This window comes from Nomascus leucogenys, chromosome 14 (assembly GCF_006542625.1).
Source record: "Nomascus leucogenys isolate Asia chromosome 14, Asia_NLE_v1, whole genome shotgun sequence".
NCBI classification, from domain to species: Eukaryota; Metazoa; Chordata; class Mammalia; order Primates; family Hylobatidae; genus Nomascus; species Nomascus leucogenys.
Window position 1 is genome coordinate 87,862,173 of NC_044394.1, and position 22,624 is coordinate 87,884,796.

A 22,624-nucleotide genomic window follows, 5' to 3' on the forward strand; every position below is an offset into this window, starting at 1 on the left:
ATTGGTGAAGTAGAGATTGACCTGTCACACTTGAAAAATTGTGTTCAAAATCTCTGCATCTACATTAAGGAGTGGGTTAAGTTTAAAGTTACTTATCTCGAGTGAAATTGGGTTACATCTCCCAAGTTTCGTTTATCCCCTCCCTAAGTGGTTCTCAAGCGTTGGTTGTGGTGCATGACAAAGTTCTCACCTTCCGGGGTAGATGTGAGTCCTGACCGAAAGCAGTAATATTGTGGGGAGTTTTTAATACGACTGGATGTCTTCACTTTATAGATGGCTTTTATTCTGAGATCATTTCCTTACACATTTTTCGGGAGTTGGTATGGTTTTATTTATGGATGAAATCATAGATCTGAGATTTGCTGTAGAATTACCTGGGGATGGGAGGTGACTCAGGATGGGTCAGACGTAACTACTGAGGCTGAATAAGGGGGGCTCATGTGCTCCCTGTGCGGTTCTCCATCTGTGTGTTTGAATGTTTTCACTGTAAACTGTTTTTACGGACCTTAATTTTATGTAATCACAGTGATCGTAGATGGTAATGAAAGAGAAAATCGACACTTAGCAAAGCAAAATTTTGGCAACTCCTATTACTCCCTCAGGTTTGTTGTTATTGTTATTGAAGTTTTACTGGTTCATTAAACCAGTAAAACTTGGGGATTTATTACCTCTTACTCTTTGGAAATGAAATTAGACTGGAGCTGACTGGCAGGTGTTGGGGAGGTTTTCGTTCTCTGGGCTTGTCTGGGGTCAAGGTTAAGGTGTTCATATCGTGTGCATTACAACTGGTGATGAGGTAGCACGGTCCACTGCCTCATCCTGAGTGCACCCGTGGATGCTCCTTGGACAGCTTTTTCACGGTAGAGGGTTGCCGGTGTGTGCTGCCTCCCTGAGAAGTAGCTGAAGAGAAGGTGCAGGAAGAGTCGCCTCCACTGATGGTCTCCCTGTCCCTCCCACAGGCTCCGACGCCCGCTCTGTGTCTTTGGTGATTGAACAGGCCACAGCCCAGGAGCGCTTACATTCAGGAGCCCTGCGTAGCACCTGCCCAACCAAACTCAGCCCTCCCTTAAGATCCTGGTTCCATGCTGCAGTCTGCACATCCCAGGTGAGTCTGCGAGGCTTCTGTGTATTTTTTGATTCCGCTGAATTGTCTGCATGTGACCCAGCAGTGATTGTTCAGTTGGTGAGAAGTCTTTGAGAATTCTCATGAAAAAAGGCTCTTTTATTTTCTCAAATCAGACAACTTATAATGCTTTTTTTTTAATAAGCTTCTAAAATTTCTTTACAGAAGTTTTTTTTTTTTGAGACCAAGTCTTGCTCTGTTGCCCAGGCTGGAGTGCAGTGGCACGATCTCGGCTCACTCCAACCTCTGCCTCCCGTGTTCAAGCAATTCTCTGCCTCAGCCTCCTGAGTAGCTGAGATTACAGGTGCCTACCACCATGCCTGGCTAATTTTTTTGTATTTTTAGTAGAGAAACATCTTCGCCAGGCTGGTCTTAAATTCCTGACCTCCTGATCCACCCACCTCGGCCTCCCAAGTGCTGGGATTACAGGCATGAGCCACAGTTTTTTTTGTTTTAAAGATGGGGTCTCACTATGTTGCCCAGGCTGGACTGCACTGGATATTCACAGGTGTAATCATAGCTCACTGCAGCCTCAAGCTCCTGCCCTCAAGTTATCCTCCCACCTCAGCCTCCCAAGCATCTGGGACCACAGGCCCAGGCCACTGCGCCTGGCTTTTCTTTACAGAAGTTTTTATAGAAAAAGATACTTGATCTATGTATAGAATTAGATGATCCACAGTGATAAATTTGAATGGCTTAATAAGAGGTGCTGGAGGAGGTCCTTACTTTCACTAGAGCAGAATTTTGGGGCACACTTGACTTGTTGATTCTCTCAGGGCAGGCTGGGTACTGAATACCAGAGGAAGTCATCATTTTTCTGATGTGAGTGAGCAATTTAAGGACATATTTTTGAAATTGTGACTCAGATAGTCTGTGCTGTGTTTGGGAAGGTTAAGTTGAGAGGTAGTGGGTAGGGGAAGGCAAGTGGTGGATACAAAGGTAGCGATTGGAGAGGTGCAGGGGTCTCTTCTTGGTTACAGTTTCCATGCAGCTGCACCAATGGTATGGATCCTCTGTTAGGGACTGTAGTATGTAGCAAGCTCTAAAGCACTTCCCAAGCCTATTATTTTTGTTGCTGTTTTACAGTAGAATAGGAGGTTTGGAGAAGTCACAGTAGTCCCTGGGTTTCATAGCTAAGGGTGATAGAACCTCCCGGGGCCACCACATTCCAAAGCCTGTGATCTCCCCACTCTCCCACTTTGCTTTTCTTCTTCTCTTTTGGTAAGTGTCCTGGGAAGGCATTTGTTTAAGTTTAGGTGTCTAATGGATACTATTCTCTGGGCCTGCTACTTGCTCTTCTTCTCATTCCTCACTTTTAAAAAGATAATTTATACTCCAAGCACTGTCTAATGGAGATATAATACCAGCCACAAATATAATTTAAAATTTTATAATAGCCACATTAAAAAGAAGCAGGTGAAATTCATTTTCATAATTTATTTAACCCAATATGTATAAAATATTACCATTTCAACAGGTGAGTGATCTAAAAATTACTGGGATGTTTTACATTCTCTTCTTATACTACTGTGTATTTCTTTTCAAAATCTGGTGTGCATTTTACACTTATAGCACCTCTCAACCTGGACTAGCCTCATTTCACATGCTCAGTAGCCACGTGTGGCCTGTGGCCTTCATATTGAAGAGTGCAGGTCTGTACAGACATGCATGCTTATCTGACCTGCATGCTAATTCGTTTATTGCATGGGTGTGTGTGTGTGTAACCAGTTTGTATGTGAGAATTAGTGTCCCCCTGTTTTGGAGCAGACATGTGGACCACGTGATGGACTTTTGAAGGAAATGGCACCAAGAGTGATGTCCAGAGCCACTTGATGAGTATCTGTTGAAGAGATGCACATGGCAGGGGCTGTCTGGCTGCCTCAGGGCCACTGTTGTCTGCTCAGCTCTATTTGTAGCAGCATCTTATCTTTCTGTGGGGGAAACGTGAACTAATATGTCCAAGTGATTAGTTCTGGGTCTCCCTGTTTCACACTTCCTTTGTACGGCTGATCCAGGGGAGCTTTTGTGGTGGCTAGCATCCATAATGACCAAAGATGAGATCTTAAGAGATATTTTTGTCCTGGGATTTCGTTATCCATAGCTCTATGTTTCTTCTTGTCCCCACAGTGATGCACCATGCCAATAGTGGATAAGTTGAAGGAGGCCCTGAAACCCGGCCGCAAGGACTTGGCTGATGATGGAGAACTGGGGAAGCTTCTTGCCTCCTCTGCCAAGAAGGTCCTTTTACAGAAGATCGAGTTCGAGCCAGCCAGCAAGAGCTTCTCCTACCAGCTGGAGTCCTTAAAGAGCAAATATGTGTTGCTCAACCCCAAAACAGAGGGAGCTAGTCGCCACAAGAGTGGAGATGACCCACTGGCCAGGAGACAGGGTACAGATGTGCAGTGTGCTGGCAGAGAGGCCCTCACTCCGGGGTGACGAAGTGGATGGACTTAAATATTGACTAATTAGTAGGAAAAACAACAGAATGTGGTCAAAGAGTTATGAATTTTTACATGGGGTCAGTGGATTTCAGTTATAGAAGTAATGATACAGGGTTGGTAGCAAGGAAATCTGTGTACTTGACGGATCTGTGTACTTGGCGGGTCCTTGGACTTGCTGTTCCCCCCGTCCCAAGTATAATACAGTCAAAAGTCAGGCTTGGTACTAAGAGAAATGGGGTGGGCTGCATGTGGGCACAGTGTGGTGCAGAGTGCCAGGGCCTGGCTCCTTCCAGCACTCAGTCTCTGAGCCGTGTCCTTCATCTATAGAGGGGCCCTTGGATTCTATAGCCAAGCAGCCTAGGAGGTCCGTGGGATGGCTAGGTTTACTCCTGAGCTTTCCAGGAACGTCCCGTAAACCAGAACACCAGTTCTCCTCTGGTGCCGTGTTCCGAGACACTGCATGCTAAGTGTATGCTTCAGGAGTTTCTTTTTGTGGACGACCTATGTGTGGACTTACGTCTTCCTCTTTTCTTCTCTTGTCCCTTTCTTCCTCAGGCAGTGAGCACACATATGAGGGCTGTGGTGACGGAGTCCCAGCCCCGCAGAAAGTGCTTTTCCCCACGGAGCGACTGTCTCTGAGGTGGGAGCGGGTCTTCCGTGTGGGCGCAGGACTCCACAACCTTGGCAACACCTGCTTTCTCAATGCCACCATCCAGTGCTTGACCTACACACCACCTCTAGCCAACTACCTGCTCTCCAAGGAGCATGCTCGCAGCTGTGAGTGTGGGATTGCAGCAGTGGGGTGGCTGTGGGTCCTCTGGATTAGATAAGCCCATGCACTTGTGGCACTGCTGCTCTCAGTCTGGGTCAAATTTAGGAGGGCAGTTCATAACATATAGTAACTGATGAAACCTAAATTTGAATCATGCCTGCTGCAGAATGGGCCATGAAGGTGAATCACTCAGGTGGGGCTGTGTTCGCCAAGCTTTTCTGTAAATAATTACCCAGACAGAAAGAAACGTTTTCAAAAGATACTTCCAAAATATGTACATTCAATTACTATTTTTTTAGAGACAGTATCTTACTCTGACACCCAGGCTGGAATGCTGTGGCTCCATCGCAACTCTCTGTAGTCTTGAACTCCTGGGCTCACGTGATCCTCCCATCTCAGCTTCCCAAAGTGCTGGGATTATAAGTGTGAGCCACCATGCCTGGCCCAATTGTTTTATGCATCTATTATTGTATCAGTATATCTTATATGTATTATAAAACATGCAGTCTGGACAACACAGCAAGATCCCATCGCAACAAAAACAAATCAAGGCCAGGCGCGGTGGCTCACACCTGTGGGAGGCAGAGGTGGGCAGATCACTTGAGGTCAGGAGTTCGAGACCAGCCTGGCCAACATGGCGAAACCTGGTTTCTACTAAAAATATAAAAATTAGGGGTGGTGGGGTGCACCTGTAATCCCAACTACTCGGGAGGCTGAAGCAGGAGAATTGCTTGAACCCAGGAGGCGGAGGTTGCAGTGAGCTGACCAAGATCGTGCCACTGCACTCCAGCCTGGGCAACAGAGCAAGACTCCATCTCACACACAAAAAAACCAAATTGAAACAATTAGCTGGATGTGGTGGTGTGCTCTATTTGATTAAAATAGAGGTGAAATAGAGGTGAAATAAGATATAACTTACCACAAACTGAAAGAAATAGAAACTGAAGAGTCTTTTAACTATTAAAGAAATTAAAGCAGTGGTTAAAAATCTTCCCATGAAAAACCCCAACCAGAGACAATGTTATTTCTGTGTAACTTTTTTTTTTTTTTTTTTTGAGACGGACTCTGTTGCCCAGGCTGGAGTACGGTGGTGTGATCTCGGCTCACTGCAACCTCCGCCTCCTGGGTGCAAGCAATTCTCCTGTCTCAGCCTCCCAAATAGCTGGGACTATAGACGCATGCCACTACGCCTGGCTAATTTTTGTATATTTAGTAGAGACGGGGTTTTACCATATTGGTCAGGCTGGTCTTGAACTCCTGACCTCAGGTGATCCAACTGCCTTGGCCTCCTAAAGTGCTGGGATTACCGGTGTGAGCCACTGCACCCAGCCGATTTCTGTGTAACTTTTAAGAAACAATTCCAATCCTTTACACATTCTTCCAAAGAATAGAGAAGTAGAGAATCCTTCCCAGCTCATTCTATAAAGTTCCTGTAACTCAGATAACAATAATAAGGAAAATGCGAGAAAGAAAATGGATAACCACAACTTCTTCACGAACATAGATATAAAAATTGTAGGAAAATACTACCAAATGACACAGTTTCTAAAAAACTGTAAGCAACTTACGTTTATCCTAGGACTGCAGGATGTTTTCATCGCAGAAAATCTCTAAGTAGAATTCTGGAGGGAGCAGAGCAGTTGAAAGCATAGCTCAGGAGCCTGGCCTGTAGGGATTGCTTCCCGGTTTGCCCCTTAGTAACTGTGAGTTTTTGAGAATGTCCCTGGTCTGTGGAAGAGTGAGACTGTCTTCCTTACAGAGTTGTATGAGGCTCAGATGAATTCTGAGTGAGTCAGGTGCCTGGAGTAGCAGCCCGCAGACGGGGAGTACCATAGAAGTGACTGCTACTGGCCGGGCACGGTGGCTCACACCTGTAATCCCAGCTACTTGGGAGGCTGAGGCAGGAGAATCGCTTGAATCCGGGAGGCAGAGGTTGTATTGAGCTGAGATCACGCCACTGCACTTTAGCCTGGGCGACAGAACAAGATTCCGTCTCAAAAAAAAAAAAAAAAACAAAAAACAAAAAAAAAAGAACACAAGATGGCCATGCAGTGGGAAGTGTTTGTAAACATCTTGCTAATTGCGATGGCTTCATAGCAGCAAAGGTTAATTATCAAGGCATAGTTGTTGAGATGAAGGAGCACATTGTTTGGGGGAGGGGGTTTTGGAGATGGAGTCTCGCTCTGTCGCCCAGGCTGGAGTGCAGTGGTGCGATCTCGGCTCACTGCAACCTCTGCCTCCTGGGTTCAAGAGAGTCTCCTGCCTCAGCCTCCCAAGTAGCTGGGACCGCAGGCGCCTACCACCACGCCTGGCTAATTTTGTATTTTTAGTAGAGAGACAAAATTTCACCATGTTGGCCAGGCTGTTCTTGAACTCTCGACCTCAGGTGATCTGCCTGCCTCTGCCTCCGAAAGTGCTGAGATTACAGGCATGGGCCACCATGCCCCGCAGATGCACATTGTTGAGATGGCTAACTGTAGCCCCTATTTCCAGTGGTGACCTTGGTAATTTTGAGGTTGTTCTGGGTGGACTTTCAGTAAGATTCAACTAGATGGCTGTTGTTTTCGTCTCATGGTTTTGGCAGTAAGACTGCTATCCCAGGCCTGTAAGGGCTCTTCCACTGTAGAGCTGCCTTCCATTCTTCGTTTCTCTGCGGGATCTTTTTGAGCCATTTGCCAACTTCGTGAGGATTAATTTAGTTAAAACTAGATAACATCTGTAAATCCCCATAACCTGGCACAGGTAAGCTGCAGTTGGTTGCAGCATGTCAGCAGTAAGCGTGTGAGTAAGGCAGCCATGGCCATCCCTTCAAGGGGAATGCCTGGTCTTCCTTCCCATACCGGTCCCGTGGGTCAGCATCACTGCAGTGCATCTTAATATCTTAGAACATATCAAGAGATGTTGTGGCCTTTTTTTCCTGCACCCCACGGGATCCTGAGTGACCCCTAAGTGGGCTTTGGCTGTGGTCTCCCCCTCCTAGCACATGGCATTTGAAGAGTTGAGGATCCTAAGGGGTGTTTGTTCTGACGAGGGTCCACTGTGCATGTGGCACGGAGCAGCAGCTCCTGCCTTGGGCTGGACTGTCTTTGGCGCTAATATTTAGCTAGAAGAGAAACACTGTGAAAATAGTCTAGGAGGAATGCAGTTCAGTCCTATCCTTTTGTTTCCCAAATCTCTCTATGTCCCTGTAGTCATGGATTGACTTCTGAGTTATATTTTCCTAAATTACATGAACAAATGTTTGTCCATGTGCCACTTAAATTAATCTCATATATTGCTGGAGAACCTGGCTTAGATTGTTATTTACCCTATTTAAGAGTGATATTTTATTAGGCTGAAAGAAGCTTTCTTTTTTTTTTTTTTTTTTTTGAGACAAGGTGTCACTCTGTCACCCAGGCTGGAGTCCAGTGGTGTAATCATAGCTGACTGCAACCTCCATCTCCCAAGCAGTCCTCCCACTTTAGCCTCCCAAGTAGCTGGCACTATAGACTCATACCACCATGCCCAGCTGATTTTTTTTTTTATTCTTTGGGTAGAGATTTGGTTTGGCAGTGTTGCCCAGGCTGGTCTCAAAACACCTGGGCTCAGTGATCCTCCTGCATCAGCCTCCCAAAATGTTCGGATTATAGGTGTGAGCCACCATGCCCCACCAGCAGCATTTTATATATAATGATTAGAGGCTTAATTTCTACACAGTTTTTTGAGACAGAGTCTCTTGCTTATGCTGGAGTGCAGTTGCCACAATCTCGGCTCACTGCAACCCCCACCTCCCAGGTTCAAGCGATTCTCTTCCCTCATCCTCCCAAGTAGCTGGGATTACAGGTGCCTGCCACCACGCACGGCTAATGTTTGTATTTTTAGTAGAGATGGGGTCTCACCAAGTGGCCAGGCTGGTCTTGAACTCTTGACCTCACGTGTTCCACCCGCCTCACCCTGCCAAATTGCTGAAATTACAGGTGTGGGCACCCATGGCCATTTTCTTTTGTAGTAAAACTGTATCTTACCTGAAGTTAGGTTTTGAAAAATTTATGTTGTCCTTTTTTTTTTTTTGAGATGGAGTTTTACTCTGTTGCCCAGGCCGGAGTGCAGTGGTCTGATCTTTGCTCACTGCAACCTCCGCCTCCCAGGTTCAAGCGATTCTCCTGGCTCAGCCTCCCAAGTAGCTGGGACTACAGGCACGTGTCACCACGCCTGGCTAATTTTTTTCTATTTGTAGTAGAGACAGAGTTTCACCGTGTAAGCCAAGATGGTCTCGACCTCCTGACCTCGTGATCCACCCGCGTCGGCCTCCCGAAGTGCTGGGATTACAGGCGTGAGCCACTGCATCTGGCCTATGTTTTCTTTTAAATGACATTATTTTTGCCTAATTTTGAGTTCCCCAATCATTATTGTCATTTTAAAAATAAAAGTAATAACATGGATATAGTTAGAAAAGGCAAGCAGAAGTCTAAAATGAAAAAAACCTCCCCTTTATGTAAAGGCAATCTCATGGAGAGTTTTTTACATCTCTTCAAGAAGAATTTTGTGTAAATAATAGCATTTTAATGTCTATTTGCTAAGCAGGCTGCATGCTGTTTCATTATTGATTTTGAAGTCTAAGGAGTTGGAGATATTGCGGGGAAATAATTTGGGTTGAGTTTTGTGTTATGAGATGGATCTATTTGAACAGGTAATGCACTGTATGGTAGACAACAGTATCTAGCAGATTTGAAGGCGTGCTTGCCCTTTGGTCCAGAAATTTGTCTTCTGAGCGTGTACTTTAGAGAAACTCACCCATGTGCTCAAGGAGACAGGTGCAGGATTGTTCATTGCAAAATGTCTGTGATAGCAGAGAAAATGGAAAGACTAAAGTGTGTCAGTGGTGGATATATAAATAACTGTAGTCTTTTCATTCAGTGAAATATTCTAGCTGGAAGATTTGAAGGAACTGGAGCTATGTCTAGCAACATGGATTTTTGTAAAGCACATTGCTGAATGATACGTAACTGCATGATATGATTTATAGAAAGGAAGTTTGGAAACATGTAGCTACAGTGCCATTTATTGTTCACGGATACACATGTGTGTGATAATAAATACATGAATGAGAACGATAATTGCCTAATTCAGGATAGTGGTGACTTTGAATGAAGGAACGTGGAAAATGGGGTTGAGAGAGATTGAGGGGAGTTCAGCGATCACAGCAGTGTTTATTTACATCACAATTTGAAAGGTAAAAATGTACCACTGTCGGGGCTGGGCGCAGTGGCTCACACCTGTAATCCCAGCACTTCGGGAGGCCGAGGCAGGCGGATCACAAGGTCAGGAATTCGAGACCAGCCTGGCCAGCATGGTGAAACTCTGTCTCTACTAAAATACAAAAAATTAGCCTGGCATGGTGGCACGAGCCTGTAGTCCCAGCTACTCAGGAGGCTGAGGCAGAAGAATTGCTTAAACCCGGCAGGCGGAGGTTGCAGTGAGCCAAGATTGTGCCACTGCACTCCAGCCTGGGTGACAGTGAGACTCTGTCTGAGAAAAAAAAAAAAAAAGGACCACTGTCTAGCCTAATGCCTAGTGAGGCATTTTATGTAGAGCAGGGGTGGGCAGACTCATCTGGCCTGCTCTCTGTGTGTGTAAATAAAGTTTTATTGAACACGTTCATACCCCATTGTTCATATATTGTCTATGGCTGCTTCCTCTACAATACAGGGGCATGGTTGTGACTAGGCTGTATAGCCCTCAAATCGGAAAGGATTTGCTATCTGGATCTTCCCAGAAAACGTTTTCAACCCCAGATATATCCTAGCGAGGTGTTTACTAGAAGCAGTGGAACAGACGGTCCCATACCTGAGGCACTACTAAGGGGCTGTCAGCCCTAAAATATTTTAGCCTATTTACCATGTGATGCAGCTTAGAAATTCGAGAATACATCTTTTAAGCTTCATTTTGAAAATCTGCCTTAGTCTTTTTTTAAGTAAATAATACTAGTGAAATCTGAGAAGGATCATGCACAGGTCAGCATTAACGTGGGGTGATGGTGTGAGTTTCAGCTTTGGATGGATCATAGCTCCCAAACGCCATCCAGCAGAGAAGAACATTTCCTTGGTGGTCGCCCAGTCAGCAGAGGTCTGGGATGTCTGGCTCAGCCGTTCTCTCACAGCCTGGTTTGCTCTTACCTGCTTGTGTTTCTGTCTGTGTTACGTTTGGGGTGGGGGCCTCACCATGAGTTCTTTGAAAGCTCTTGTCTTAAAATTGCTTCTCCTTCCACGCCGGCAGGCCACCAGGGAAGCTTCTGCATGCTGTGTGTCATGCAGAACCACATCGTCCAGGCCTTCGCCAACAGCGGCAACGCCATCAAGCCCGTCTCCTTCATCCGAGACCTGAAAAGTAAGCATCAATCCATGTTAAAATTTTCGTGATTTATTTATTTTTTAATTTTTTGTAGAGACGGGGTTCGCGCTGTGTTGCCCAGCCTGGTCTTAAATTCCTGGCCTTAAGCAGTCCTTCCATTTTGGCCTCCCAAAGTGTTGGGATTACAGACACGAGCCACTGTGCCATTCTCCACCTGTTACTGAAGGCCTGCTAAGTGCTCGCCCTGTAGGAGGTGCTGGGGAGTTGGTAGAAGGGAGAGAAGAGTGAGTCATGGATGAAGTCTTGGGAATCCCCCTGTGCTAACAGCCCTGCATGTGGTGGCACAGACCCAAGGAATAGCAGTTCAGAGACATGTGGGCTGGGGTCAGTGGGGAAGCCTCTCAGTGGGGGCAGGTCAGGACAGGTAGCCTTTCCTTTGGCCAGGTGGAGGAGTTATTGTGTATTTGGGGCAGGCAGGTGAGCCTGAGGAAGAGCTGGGAGGAGGGATGGATGGGGAATGTACCAATTCCATTCTGAATATCAGGAATCAGTTGCCTGTGATATAAAAAAAAGTCTCATTCTCATTCACTTGGCAGAAAGAAGAGGCCTATTACCGGTTTTTGAAATCTGTGTAAATTGTAGCACTGTGAAATACTTACTCACCTGTGTTTTGTATTGGCTTTTGGAGAGATACTCAATGGATTTTACATTCTTTTTGTTTGAGACAGGGTTTTGCTCTTACACCTAGGCTGGAGGACAGTGGTGCAATCACAGCTCGCTGCAGCCTCAAACTCTTAGGCTCAAGCAATCGGCCTTGGCCTTCTGAGTAGCTGGGATTACAGGCACACCACACTTGGCTGTTTCTGTATTGTTTGTAGAGACGGGGTCTGGCCATGTTGCCCAGGCTGGTCTCCAACTCCCAGCTCCAAATGATCCTCCTGCATTGGCCTTCCAAAGGGTTGGGATTACAGGCATAAGCCATTGCACCCTGCCGGATTTTACATTCTTTATTCTTTTTCTTTCTGAGATAGAGTCTTGCTCTATTGCCCAGGCTGGAGATTGCAGTGGTGAGATCATAGCTCACTGCAGCCTCAACCTCCCGGGCTCAACCCATCCTCCTGCCTCAGCCACCCAAGTAGCTGGAACTACAGGCACATGCCATCATGCCTGGCTAATTTTTTTTATTTTTTATTTTTGTAGAGGTGAAGTCTTCCTATGTTACCCAGGCTGCCCTCGAACTCCTGGGCTCAAGTGATCCTCCCACCCCGGCCTCCTGAAGTGTTAGAGTGACAGGCATGAGCCGCCTCACCCAGTCGGCATTTTACATTTTTGAGGGCTTGGTGTTCTTCCTTGTCTGTGAAGTAGTGAAGGTTCAAGCCTGCGATCTTATTGAGAAAGTGGTGGCCATGATGAATTGTGATTGGGATATAGAAAATCCATGTAGAGCTCTTGTTTTCCTCACTTGTTGCTTTGAAAAGTTGCAGTATTTTCCCCTTGTAACAGCCAGGAATGGATATTCAGGAAAGCAGCTGCAGGCTGATGAGAAGACACGAGCTCTTCCCTCCCTGTTTCTTCCTCTTTTAGAGATCGCCCGGCACTTCCGCTTTGGGAACCAGGAGGACGCGCATGAGTTCCTGCGGTACACCATCGACGCCATGCAGAAGGCCTGCCTGAATGGCTGCGCCAAGTGCGTGCTTCCCCACTCACCTTCCCAGGGCTTTGGACACCTTTTCTATATGGTGGCAGCAGAACATTCCTATGGCAACAGCCAGCCCGGCACCTTTCTACCCAGGCTGCCCTCGGGTAGACGTGGCAGAATTTGCCTCTGGGTATTCAGCCTGTTGGAGCTCAAATAGGGGATTGCCCTTGCTTCCTGGGAAAGGGCTGTCTCTGGAGACGTCTTGCTGGTCCGGGGCGGCTTGGTAGGATCGGGTGGCTGTGGTGGTGGCAGCTGTGTCTCAGCAGCTCAGTTAAGGGGAAATATGTTAGCAGACCTTAGGGGTATTCAGTTATTACCATGGACTTTTTCTGTCTCTTAAAAATCATATTGTTTTTAAAAAGAGGATGGGGTGGTAGGAATTAGGTCTCTGCAGTATAATTTATACATACATGTATATGTACAAACAGGGAGCTTTAACATGAGGAAGTTTATAACTTTAGGATCTGACTGTGCCTGGCTGCTATTTCTTACACTGGTGTGGTGCCAAGCGATTGTTTGGCACCACATATGCCCTTATATGTAATGGTTGCCATCACAAATTGTCTTTGTGTCATTCCTGAGTTTATAGGTTCAGACCAAAGAAAACAGGCAGGAAGTGCTTAGGACTTCCTTGTATTGCCTCAGCTTAGGATCTTAGAAATACTTTAAATAGTTTAGCAAATATACCTAGAATGTTCTTTAGAGAAGTTGAGTTGTAGCAATGAGTGATTGAAATGGCAAAACCACTGGCCTCAGTGGATGATATTATTACGTAAATAAGACTTACAGAAAGAAAACTTTTTTTGAGACAGGAGTCTTGCTCTGTCGCCCAGGCTGGAGTGCAGTAGCTGGAATTACAGGCCCACACCACCGTGCCTGGCTAATTTTTGTATTATTAGTAGAGACAGGGTTTTGCCATGTTGGCCAGGCTGGTCTCCAACTCCTGGCCTCAAGTGATCTGCCTGCCTTGGCCTCTTAGTGCTGGGATTACAGGCATGAGCCACCATTCCTGGCTTAAGAAAACGTACTTTAATCATTTATATGAAGGCAACTTTCACTGCATTCCTAGGATGCTTTTTGTCTATTCTGAGGGTTTGGTCACGTGTTCTTCCCCTTCTCCTGAAGGGGCTCAAGCTTCCCTGCTCCCTATATGATCCCGGGTCTGCCCTTCAGTGAACTGGGTAATTGAACTACTGTTCCCTGTGTGCTGGGCCCCATAGCTAGCACTGGGAACTGAGAGATAGAAGCCATGGCCCTGGAGTCTGTGGAGCTCATGGTGTAATTGGTGAAGAGAGTGGACCCCAGCAGCATTTGCAGTGTGGTGTGGGCAATGCTGTGATAGAGGGATATTACTTCACCCAGAGGCGGCTTCCTGGGAGAAGTGACCCCTGAGGGCCTGCAGAGGCAAGTGGATGTCCCCAGGAGGAGGGTTGCGGTGTCCCCAGCACCTGCAGGGGGAGTGCAGTGAGCCTATAGCAGGGGGCCTGGCTCTGGGCACAGGGTGCAGCCACCTGGAGCGCTCTTAGGACAGAAACTGACCCCTGGGCTTCAGTCAGTCCAATTAACCAGAGTCTGTGGTGGAAGAAATTCATGAGGAGTGGGATGGGAGGTAGAATGAATAACGGTTTGGATTTGGGGCTGTGAGATGGGAGGAATGCAGGTCTGTGGTCTGGGCATTGGGGTGGGTGGTGGTGAGCCATTCGTTGGTACCAGGATTGGTGGAAAGAGGAGAGAAGCCAGGTGTCAGGTGGCCAGGCATTGCCAGGGTAGAGATGAAGGCTCACCAGATGTCGGTCCATGAGAGAGCTTTCACTGGTCTGTAGTGAAATGTGGAGTGAGAAAAAATAAGAGTGACACCAATGGTGAGCTTCTCATAAAGCAAATTATTCCATTTAATTTGCAGGTGGAGGGGCCTTTTTGTCTTTTGCTTCTGTAAATGACTTTTGGTGTTACTTGCGTTATGATCAGAGCATGTTGATAATATTTCTACTTCATGGAACTTCTGATGTTTTCTCCGTGATGATAGGTGACCAGCGTTTGTGAATGTTTCCTGCATGCTTGATGGTGGCTGCTCAGACTGCCAGGGTGTTGGTTTGCTCCTCTGTCCGTAGATGGGTCTGTTGATGATGCAGTTTTCATTTTCTATATCCATGTGCTCTTGTCCCCTTCATCTGTTTGGAATAGTGTGTTAAGTCCATGATTACTGGAATTCTGGTGGGTGCCTGTCTCCTTGCATCTCCTGTAGTTTTGCTCTATACAGGTGGTTGTGGTTAGATATTCGTAACTGTCATGTCTTCATTGAGGATCATTGCTTTTAGCATTCTGAGTGTCTTCGCTTGTCACGTGGAGTGGCTTTTGTTCTGAATTCTGCCATGGCCAGCGTCAGTGCTGCAGCTCCTGCTTTGCAGGGTTTCCGCTGGCCCCTTGCTGTCACTTTCTGAACCCTTTCTTAGAGGCGTTCTTAAGATTTGTCTTGTGTTGTAAGCCAAAGTGACCATCTTTTAATAGGCAGGTTAAGCTCCTTCACATTTCCTGTTATGACTGAAAAGTTTGGTCTCAATTCTGTCATATTTATGTATTTTATAATAATTATAGGTGGCATATTTACTGTGCTTATTTCTGATTTTTCTTTATTTCTCAAATTTCTTTGGATATTAGGAAGATACGTGTTTTTGTTTTAATGGCTACCTTTGTACATAAACCATTCTTTTTGAGACAGGGCCTTGCTCTGTCTCCCAGGCTGGAGTGCAGTGGTGCGATCTCCGCTCACGGCAGGCTCCACCTCCTGGACTCAAGCAATCCTCCTGCCCAGTAACTGGAACTGCAGGCACGCTCCACGCTGCCTGCTGGTTTCATATGCCCTTTTGAAATGCACCTGGTCCTGTTTCCTCACCCCTCACTGTCTGATTTGGCAGTCCACCGTGGTACCCTTTACTTCCTAGCACTTTTCCTCTCCTTTCTCCCTTGCCATTTTAGTGTGCATGATTTCTTTTTTTGTTGTTGGCACCTGTAAGGTGGTATCTTTTTCTTGCCCAGCCTTGGGTTATGGTTACCATTGCTCGTTGCCCACCCTCCAGTTGGCACCTCTGGCGCACTCCTGGCCGGGTGAAGCCCGGCCTCTCATAAGTTCCTCCAGGAGGGCAGCTGTGTATGGCACTCTGGTTCCAGAAATGAGGCCGCTGTCACTGTGTTGAGGATGTTCGGCTTGGAGTTTTGGTGGCTGTGTCCTCGGCATCATGTCTGTTTTCTGGAGCTAGTTTACATCTCATGAGGTGTTTTGATTCTTGTTCATTGCTGCTTTGTGCTTGAAGCACTTTGCATAGACTGGGCCTGCTTTCATTTATCTTGTGGGTCTGCTGGTTTTCGAGATTCGTATCCAGAGCGCCTCCTCTGTCTGCCCCGTGCAGTGCGCTCTCATGGTTGGTTTTTCCTCTGGCGGCAGAAGGGTTGATAGTCTAGGATAGTTTTGAGTTTTTTTCAGGACCCTGATGTTTCCCCTTTTGCCTCTCTTGCCCTTCACTGCCTTTCTAAGGACACCCGCCTGCCTTTTTGCCTTCTCCCCCTGAGAGCCCATGCCTGTGGAAACCGCCACTCCAGCTGCGTGCCTGGGAGACCCCATATCCAGCACTCCACTTCAGGGTGCCCCTTGCAGCCGTGATTCCGGGTGGCTCTCGGGCCACCTCCTGCCCCCTCCTCCATTCTTGCCCAGCTGTTCTCTACTGCCCTTTCTCCCCAGGCTCAGTGAGATGCCTGTGGGAGCTCGCTGTCACTCAGCTTGGCTTTCCTTCTCCTGGGTAAGGTGACAGTTGTGCTTCCTCTGCTTTGGGTTATGCAAGAGGGGATTCCTTGTGGCCTTGTGGGCTCTGGTGCTTGCGGGCTTCTGGACGACAGAGGGGTTGTGGGGTGGTCTGGATTTTGGCAGCCGCCATCACACGCAGCTACCCACAGTTCTCAGTCCATGCAGAGATTACATCTTTGCTAGTATTTGCAGTTAAAAGGTCACTTTTGAAGAATGGTGGGACAGTAGATGGTGGCAGTTGATTTTTCGTTTTCTAACTTTGCAGAATAAAAATTGAATGATCCTGTATTGGTCCCCCAAGTATTTCAGAGCTCCGGGAGTCTGGGAAGTGCCATGGTAAATAGTCACACAGGCCAGATGAGAGGCTGAGGTGTGCATGTTCTGTGGGAGGGGGAGTGTAGCCTGCGGGTTTGGAATGGTCTGGGTGGCTGTGGGAAATGTGGAGAGAGCCCTGGAAACAGCCCCGCTTTGTGCCAGTGAGGAGTCGGGGAAGCAGCTGGGGAGACGGGGCTGGAGAGCCTGGGGAGAGGGGAAGCTCGTCTGGAGGGAGTGGGTGCACCGGCGCACTGCACAGCCTCCTAGTAAAGGGCCTGCAGACCCAGCTGGCCTCATGCCTGGAGGCCTTAGGCGACCCTGAGGAAGGCAGTTCCAGAGCAGCGAGTCAGGACCAGATGCAGTGGGTTGCAAGTAGAACCAGGAGCAGAGACTGGATGTGGTGTATTGTTTCAGAATCTTCCAGTGTGAGTAGCTACCATATGGATACGTAGGCGTGGGAGGCACCAGGCAGCCCCGGGGCCAGGTGAGAAGAGGCCCCAGAGCTTGGATTGCCTCAGATCCCAGTTAGTGAGCGGTGCGGGGGACATGAGTGAGTGCAGGGCTCCTGACCCTGAAGCCCACGTCTGACTCTGCTGTCCTCTCTGAAAAGGGTGCAGAGCCGGGGAGATTTGGTCCTGTTTGTGCCTTTGTTCCCACCCCCACCCCTCTTCCCGGATTGGGGACCAGCTGTCTGATGACCAGCAGAGAAGTGGAAGGGTGGGCCGGGTGGGCGCCCTAGCTCAGGGGGATGTTTGGCCTCCCGCCTCACTCTAGATTTGGGTACTTACTTTTTATTGAGACCAAAAAAAAAAGGCAACACTGGGTGAGGATACACGTACATTTCTCGGGGCTTTTATTTTCTGTGAAGTGGGTGGCAGTGGGCATTGTGAAGGTTTGAAATGGCTACTGTGGGGAGTGGGGCCCTGAGAAGGTCAGAGCTCTGCAGAGAGACTGCCAGGCAGCGTGGGCTGAGGATGGAGGTTAAGGGTCTGTGGTGACTCGGGTGGGGGGTGGAGTTCCCCAGCCTCACGCTGAGCTTGTGACTGGTGGGCATGGGGCTGCTGGGATGGGGCCATCCCTCGTGTCATCATGCTGAGCCCTTCCCTTAAAGGCTGTGGTCTCCTTTTCAGGTTGGATCGTCAAACGCAGGCTACTACCTTGGTCCATCAAATTTTTGGAGGGTATCTCAGATCACGTGGTAAGTGGAGACGTTTGCTCTACTGCTTCTTGCCAGGATTAGAACATGAACCCAGGAAACCCTAAGAGTTGGAACGCAGGCTGGGGCTCTTTCTTCGCTGTGCAGACCTGGGTCAGTCTCTGAGGTCTTGAGCCATGGTTTCCTCTGAGACTCTTGGCTCGCCTGGCCACTGGAGCGGTTGTTAGGATATTCCCATGAGGGCTGGGTGTGGTGGCTCACACCTGTAATCCCAGCACTTTGGGAGGCCAAGGCAGGAGGATCACCTGAGGTCAGGAGTTCAAGGCCAGCCTGGCCAACCAGGGCCAACACAGTGAAACACCGCCTCTACTAAAAATACAAAAATTAGCCGAGCGCGGTGGCGCATGCCTGCAATCCCAGCTACTTGGGAGGCTGAGTCAGGAGAATTGCTTGAACCCAAGAGGTGGAGGTTGCAGTGAGCCACGATCCCACCACTGCACTCCAGCCTGGGTGACAGAGCAAGACTCTATCTCAAAAAAAAAAATAAAAAGTATATATATATATACATATATACATTCTCATGAGGAAGTGCCGTGCACACGTGCAGGGAGGAGGCGGATCTTCCCTCTCCTCTCCCTCAGCAGGAGAGTACCGCATGTGGTGGTCACCAGTCCAGGCAGGGAGGGCCCTGTGAGTGCAAAGACATTGACATCTATCTTTGTGAACTTCAGTGGTGAAGGAGAGCTCTCTGTTCGGACACCAGGATGCTTCAGGGGCTAGTGGGAATCTCATCTTTGGCCAAAGCCCTGCTGAGAGTCTGCCTCCCTGCCGGGTCTCAGTCTTGGGAGCTGGGAGTGCCTCTGCCAGGCCACACCTGCTCCACTGCCTCTGTTCTGTTGCAGTGAAGTGCTCCGTGTGCAAGAGCGTCTCGGACACCTACGACCCCTACTTGGACGTCGCGCTGGAGATCCGGGTACAGATCTGTCCTGCCCTTCACTTTTGCAGTAGGAGAGCGAGGCCAGAGGGTGAAACAGAACCAGCAGAACAGTAAAGGCATCAGATCAAAATAGACAGGGAGAAAACTCCTTTGCTCCCTGCCGCCTTGCAGTACAGACCATTGTCTTTACCTGTTTCTTTCTAGAGTTTTTCCTATGCATATCCTTTTATTTAAAGAAAAAAATGGTAAAATTGAGTTTGTGTCCCGAAGCATGAACAGGAACAGCGCTGTCCCCAGGGCTTGAGGAGAGTCTGTTGTGTGCTGTGGGCGGCGTGCAGCCTTTGGAGCTTGGTGGCTCTGTGGGCGTCACCTGGGAGAGCAGCCTTGGCTTTATGTGCATGCCGTGTTCCAGCTACAGTCTGCAGGAGGGCGGCCTGCCTTTGCTGGGCCAACCCAAGCTCCAGAGCAGGTCCAGCTACAAGATCATCCTGATAAAAGTGACTGATTCATGGCAGACCTGCAGCTGTCATTTCTTTGCTTTTCTTTTTTTTTATAGGGGCTTGAGGGACAGGGTCTTGCTCTGTGGCCCAGGCAGGAGTCCAGTGGCGCAATCACAGCTCACTGTAGTCTTGACCTCTAGGCTTAAGTGATCTTCCCACACAGCTGGTACTACAGGCATGCACCACCACGCCTGGCTAATTTTTAAAATTTCTTTGTAGAGATGGGGGTCTTGCTGTGTTGTCCAGGCTGGTCTCAAACTCCTGGCCTCAAGTGATCCTCCTGCCCTGGCCTCCCAAGGTGCTGGGATTATAGGCGTGAGCCGCAGGTCCTGGCTGCTTTCATTTCTTGTCACTGGAGAAGGAGTCCCAGTCTGGTAGCTAGTGGGCAAATTTTTATGCGAGTCAAGTTTTGTGATTTGCTGCCTCAGCCTAAAAAAGACCTTAAATTTGGCATTTCTTGAATCAGCCTTTTTCTTCTGCTGTGTATCTTACTCCCTGTTTTTGTCCTCCTCAGCAAGCTGCGAATATTGTGCGTGCTCTGGAACTTTTTGTGAAAGCAGATGTCCTGAGTGGAGAGAATGCCTACATGTGTGCTAAGTAAGTTTCACGTTGCTTGTGGCAGAAGACTGACACCAGACGGGAAATAAGTCACCTCACCTGACAGTGTTGTGCCCACCCCCTCTTCCTTAGCGGTGACCGCTGCTCGTATTTCTTGAAGAACCTATGTGTGTCCTAAAAACAGAAACTTCTAAATAACACGAATGAAGCAATAGCTATGATTTTTATAGCTACAGTTTACACCATACCTGTTCTAAAGATGCTACATGTATTGTGCAGTAGGGGCTGTGGTTTCCCGTTGCCAGTGATGGTGAAACTGAGGCACAGAGAAGTGAAGTGACCAGCCATGGGGCCACACCGAGAGGACGTGGCAGAGCACGAGCTCACATCAGTTCACACTGGCTGACACCGGGCGGCCACCCCAGGGGCTGTGCCCAACCAGCTGCTCTCTTGCCTCTTAAGGAGTGTATTCTTTGGCTTTCATTTTTTACTTAACTGGTTTTGGACATTTTTCCGTTTCTGCAGATAGAACTCTTACTTTGTCATTTGTTGCATTTTTAAGTGACAGGGTTTCACCTTGGCCAGGCTGGTCTCGAACTCCTAAACTCAGGTGATCTGCCTGCCTTGCCTCCCAAAGTGCTGGGATCACGCTACTACAGCCGGCTGAATATCTTTATATCTAGGTCGTTGTAAAGCTGTAGGCACTAAAGAATATATTCTTAATTCTGCTTTACTCTTCTTTAAGTCTGTTTCCTGCAGCTCTCCAAGCTGCGCGCCTCTGCCTCTGTTTTCTCTCCCTGCGTTTGCGCATCTTCTGGCTTTGCTTACGTTGACTTCCTGCCTGCCCGTTTTATCACTCAGCCACATCTGCTTTAATTTGCTCTTTCCTGTGTTGCCCCAAAGCAACTTTTTCCTGTATTTTATTTCGTTTCCTGGTGGGTACAGTACTTTTATTTTTTTGCTTTAGAATCTTCCCACTTTCTGTAGTCTTATTTCCCTGTGGTAGCTTTCCTTTACTTGAGGCATGCTTAATGTGATTTTTAGAGCAGCAAAAGGTCTAAATCTCATTGATGAAGATTCCACTATTACAGAGCGGTTGTTGCTGTTATTAACTTAGCGTTAAGACAACATTTTTCAGAGCATGAATCAATCATTAATCTTTCTCATCACCTTCTTCATAGATGCAAGAAGAAGGTTCCAGCGAGCAAGCGCTTCACCATCCACAGAACATCCAACGTCTTAACCCTTTCCCTCAAGCGCTTTGCCAACTTCAGCGGGGGTAAGATCACCAAGGTGAGCGCTCGTGACGCCATCTCAGGCAGCTCTGTGGGCCACAGTTGGCATCAGAATAACACAAAGAAAGTGATAGCCACGAGTTTGATAGCTGCTGTTTACACAGTACCTGTCCGTGTTCTGAAGGTTCTACACATACTGTGAAGTAGGGACTGTAGTTTCGCCGTTGTCCAGGACGGGAAAACAGTCACAGAGAGGTGAAGCGACCTGGGATGCTTTTTAAAAATAGACATTTCTGGGTTTATCCCAGTGCTAGTGAATTTGAATCTCTGGAGGACAGGGCCCAGGAATCTGCATTTTTGCAAAATCCCTGAATGCTTGTTATACACAGTCAAGTTCCAGGGCCACTGTCTTACTGGATTTACCGCAGCTTCTGGTTGTGCTTGGGCTGGTCCTGGCAGGGACACTCAGGGTTCTCCATATGAGTGTGATGAGCACTGGGCAGTGAGACTCGCATCGTCCATGTCCTGTTGATGTCTAGAACAGGTGCCATTGCATGCACTGGCTTTTTATGGAATATGGAGTTAAAAAAAACTACTTTTGACACGATGGTATTTTATTTTTTAGATTTTATTTTAAGAAGGGTCTCAGTCTGTCACCTGGGCTGGAGTGCAGTGGCGTCATCACAGCTCACTGCAGTCTTGACCTCCCAAGCTCAAGCGATCCGCCTGCCTTAGCCTCCTGAGTAGCTGGGACTGTGGGCACATGCCACCATGCCTGGTTAATTTTTTAAAAAGTTTTTTGTAGAGACAGGATCTTGCTGTGTTGCCCAGGCTGGTCTCAAACTCCTGGGCTCAAGTGACCTGCCTGCCTTGACCTCTCGCAGTGCTGGGATTACAGGTGTGAGCCACCATGCCCGGCCTATAGTGGCATTTTCGTAGAAGATGTGTTTCTTTTTTCTTTTTTTTTTTGAGACAGAGTCTTGCTCTGATGCCCAGGCTGGATTGCAGTGGCACTGTCTCCGCCTTCTGGGTTCAAGTGATTGTCCTGCCTCAGCCTCCAGAGTAGTTGGGATTAAGGCGCCTGCCACCACACCTGGCTAATTTTTGTGTTTTTAGTAGACGGGGTTTTGCCATGTTGGCCAGGCTGGTCTAGAGCTCCTGAGCTCAGGTGGTGCGCCTGCCTCAGCCTCCTAAAGTGCTGGGATAATAGGCATGAGCCACCACGCCTAGTAGATGTCTGTATTTCATAAAAATCTGTTCATAGAAGTTCTGTTCTGAGAGCCTGGTTGTGTGGTTTGGAACAACACCCTTGGCTGAGCCTCCATTTCCTCACTGGTAGTGGTAGGGGGCTTGCTTAGGTCAGCATTTCCCAAATGTGTTTGCAGATTCTTTGTTGTAGACTCAGGTGTCATGTAACCACAAGGGCACGTTTTAAGAAATGTGTCACCAGGCAGTTCCGTTACTGTGTGAACATCATAGAGTGCATTTACACAAACGTAGAGGACGGAGCCGGCTGTATGGTATAGCCCATTGCTCCTAGGCCACAAACCTACACAGCCTGTTCCTGTCCTGAATACTGTAGGCAGTTGCAACACAATGGGAAGTATTTGTGTATCTAAACATAGAGAAGGTACAGTGAAAATGCAGTATTACAATCTTACGGGATCACTGTTGTATATGTGGTCTGTCATTGACCAAAACATGGTTATGTGGCACATGACTGATGGTATGTGACGTTTAAGAACAGGCAAAATTAATG

The 22,624-nt window shown here is 47.8% G+C and overlaps 1 protein-coding gene across 4 annotated transcripts in view; it reads left to right on the forward strand.

The window, feature by feature from the left end:
* USP36 (ubiquitin specific peptidase 36) overlaps window positions 1-22,624 on the forward strand; it is a 44,797-nt gene that overhangs the window by 1,186 nt on the left and 20,987 nt on the right. For 2 of the 4 annotated variants that reach the window (XM_030828293.1, XM_030828296.1), the window contains exons 2-10: window positions 960-1,105; window positions 3,251-3,512; window positions 4,120-4,341; window positions 10,592-10,702; window positions 12,251-12,353; window positions 17,610-17,677; window positions 18,538-18,608; window positions 19,587-19,669; window positions 20,812-20,923. In XM_030828293.1, coding sequence (XP_030684153.1) covers window positions 3,260-3,512; window positions 4,120-4,341; window positions 10,592-10,702; window positions 12,251-12,353; window positions 17,610-17,677; window positions 18,538-18,608; window positions 19,587-19,669; window positions 20,812-20,923 — 1,023 coding nt within the window. In that variant the 5' untranslated portion in view covers window positions 960-1,105; window positions 3,251-3,259. Of the gene's footprint in view, window positions 1-959; window positions 1,106-2,338; window positions 3,513-4,119; window positions 4,342-10,591; window positions 10,703-12,250; window positions 12,354-17,609; window positions 17,678-18,537; window positions 18,609-19,586; window positions 19,670-20,811; window positions 20,924-22,624 lie in introns of those variants that run through there. The other 2 variants (XM_030828295.1, XM_030828294.1) reach the window with 2 other exon arrangements.